Source organism: Mandrillus leucophaeus, unplaced genomic scaffold (genome assembly GCF_000951045.1).
Source record: "Mandrillus leucophaeus isolate KB7577 unplaced genomic scaffold, Mleu.le_1.0 Scaffold151, whole genome shotgun sequence".
In the NCBI taxonomy this organism is placed as follows: domain Eukaryota; kingdom Metazoa; phylum Chordata; class Mammalia; order Primates; family Cercopithecidae; genus Mandrillus; species Mandrillus leucophaeus.
Genome location: NW_012101488.1, coordinates 1,595,208 through 1,596,318, shown reverse-complemented (window position 1 = coordinate 1,596,318; position 1,111 = coordinate 1,595,208). Strand labels below are relative to the sequence as shown.

Below are 1,111 nucleotides of genomic sequence, written 5' to 3'. Positions count from 1 at the left end.
CTAATTTTTGTATTTTAGTAGAGACAGGGTTTCACCATGTTGTCTAGGCTGCTCTCGAACTCCTGGCCTCCAGTAATCCACTCGCCTCAGTTTCCCAAAGTGCTGGGATTACAGGGGTGAGCCACTGCGTCCAGCTGGGTATCTTAAAATTTCAGTTTAAAGAAAGGGAAAAATGGACATTGAGAGGCAGCTAAGTCTCTGACATTCTTCTCAGGAAATCAGAATTTCCAGAGGACTAGGATACGTTATGGTAGTGTTTCAATGCTTAGATTTTAGAATCAAAAAGACCCGGGTTTGAATCTTGTGGGGAGGGTGAGTTAGATTATTTGGACCTTCCTATTGAGAACAACTGAAAATTTTAAAAAATCTCCTTAAAAGGATCAAATAGCCAATAAAATGCAGTAAGGACCCACCACGCCAAATAGTTAAGAGAATGATATGTGGGGCTCTGAGGCCACAATTGCTCTCAGGGTGTTTGCTGATGTGGACACACTGGGGTTTCCTACTTGGCAGCCTTACTGGAAGGATCAAGCAAAAGTCAAGACCAAAGCCGGCCCACGGTGAACAACTGCAGGAACTGGGATCCCAGAGAACTACAAGCTCAGGTAAGGATGACCCGGAAGACTGCAGAGGTATTCAAGATGCAGAAATCAAATGAAAATACAAGAAAGATCCTGAGAATTTGTGGTCACAGACTGGCCCTTGGCACAGGTTCGCAGCCAGGTTCACGTCCTCCGTATGATACAGGGTACTTCTAGCTGACATGTCCGGCACAAACAAACACAAGTCCACCTGTGGAAGGAACTGTCATCTAGAAGCCCCACAAATAATTTTTGTTTGTTTGTTTTGAGATGCAGTTTCGCTCTTGTTGCCCAGGCTGGAGCGCAATGGCGCAATCTCGGCACACTGCAACCTCCGCTTCCTGGGTTCAAGTGATTCTCCTGCCTCACCTGCCAAGTAGCTGGAACTACAGGTGCATGCCGTGACACCCGGCTAATTTTTTGTATTTTTAGTAGAGACAGGGTTTCACCATGTTGGCCAGGCTGGTCTCGAACTCCTGACCCGCCTTGGCCTCCCAAAGTGCTGGGATTACAGGCATAAGCCACCGCAT

General features: G+C 46.8%; 1 protein-coding gene across 1 annotated transcript in view; it reads left to right on the top strand.

Annotated features, from left to right (window-relative positions):
• LOC105535891 (F-box only protein 46) overlaps nt 1-762 on the top strand; it is a 37,239-nt gene extending 36,477 nt beyond the window's left edge. Inside the window, exon 3 of the mRNA XM_011975147.1 lies at nt 712-762. Within this exon, the coding sequence (XP_011830537.1) occupies nt 712-762 (51 nt within the window). The remainder of the gene's footprint in view (nt 1-711) is intronic.
• Nucleotides 763-1,111: the final 349 nt, after the last annotated feature.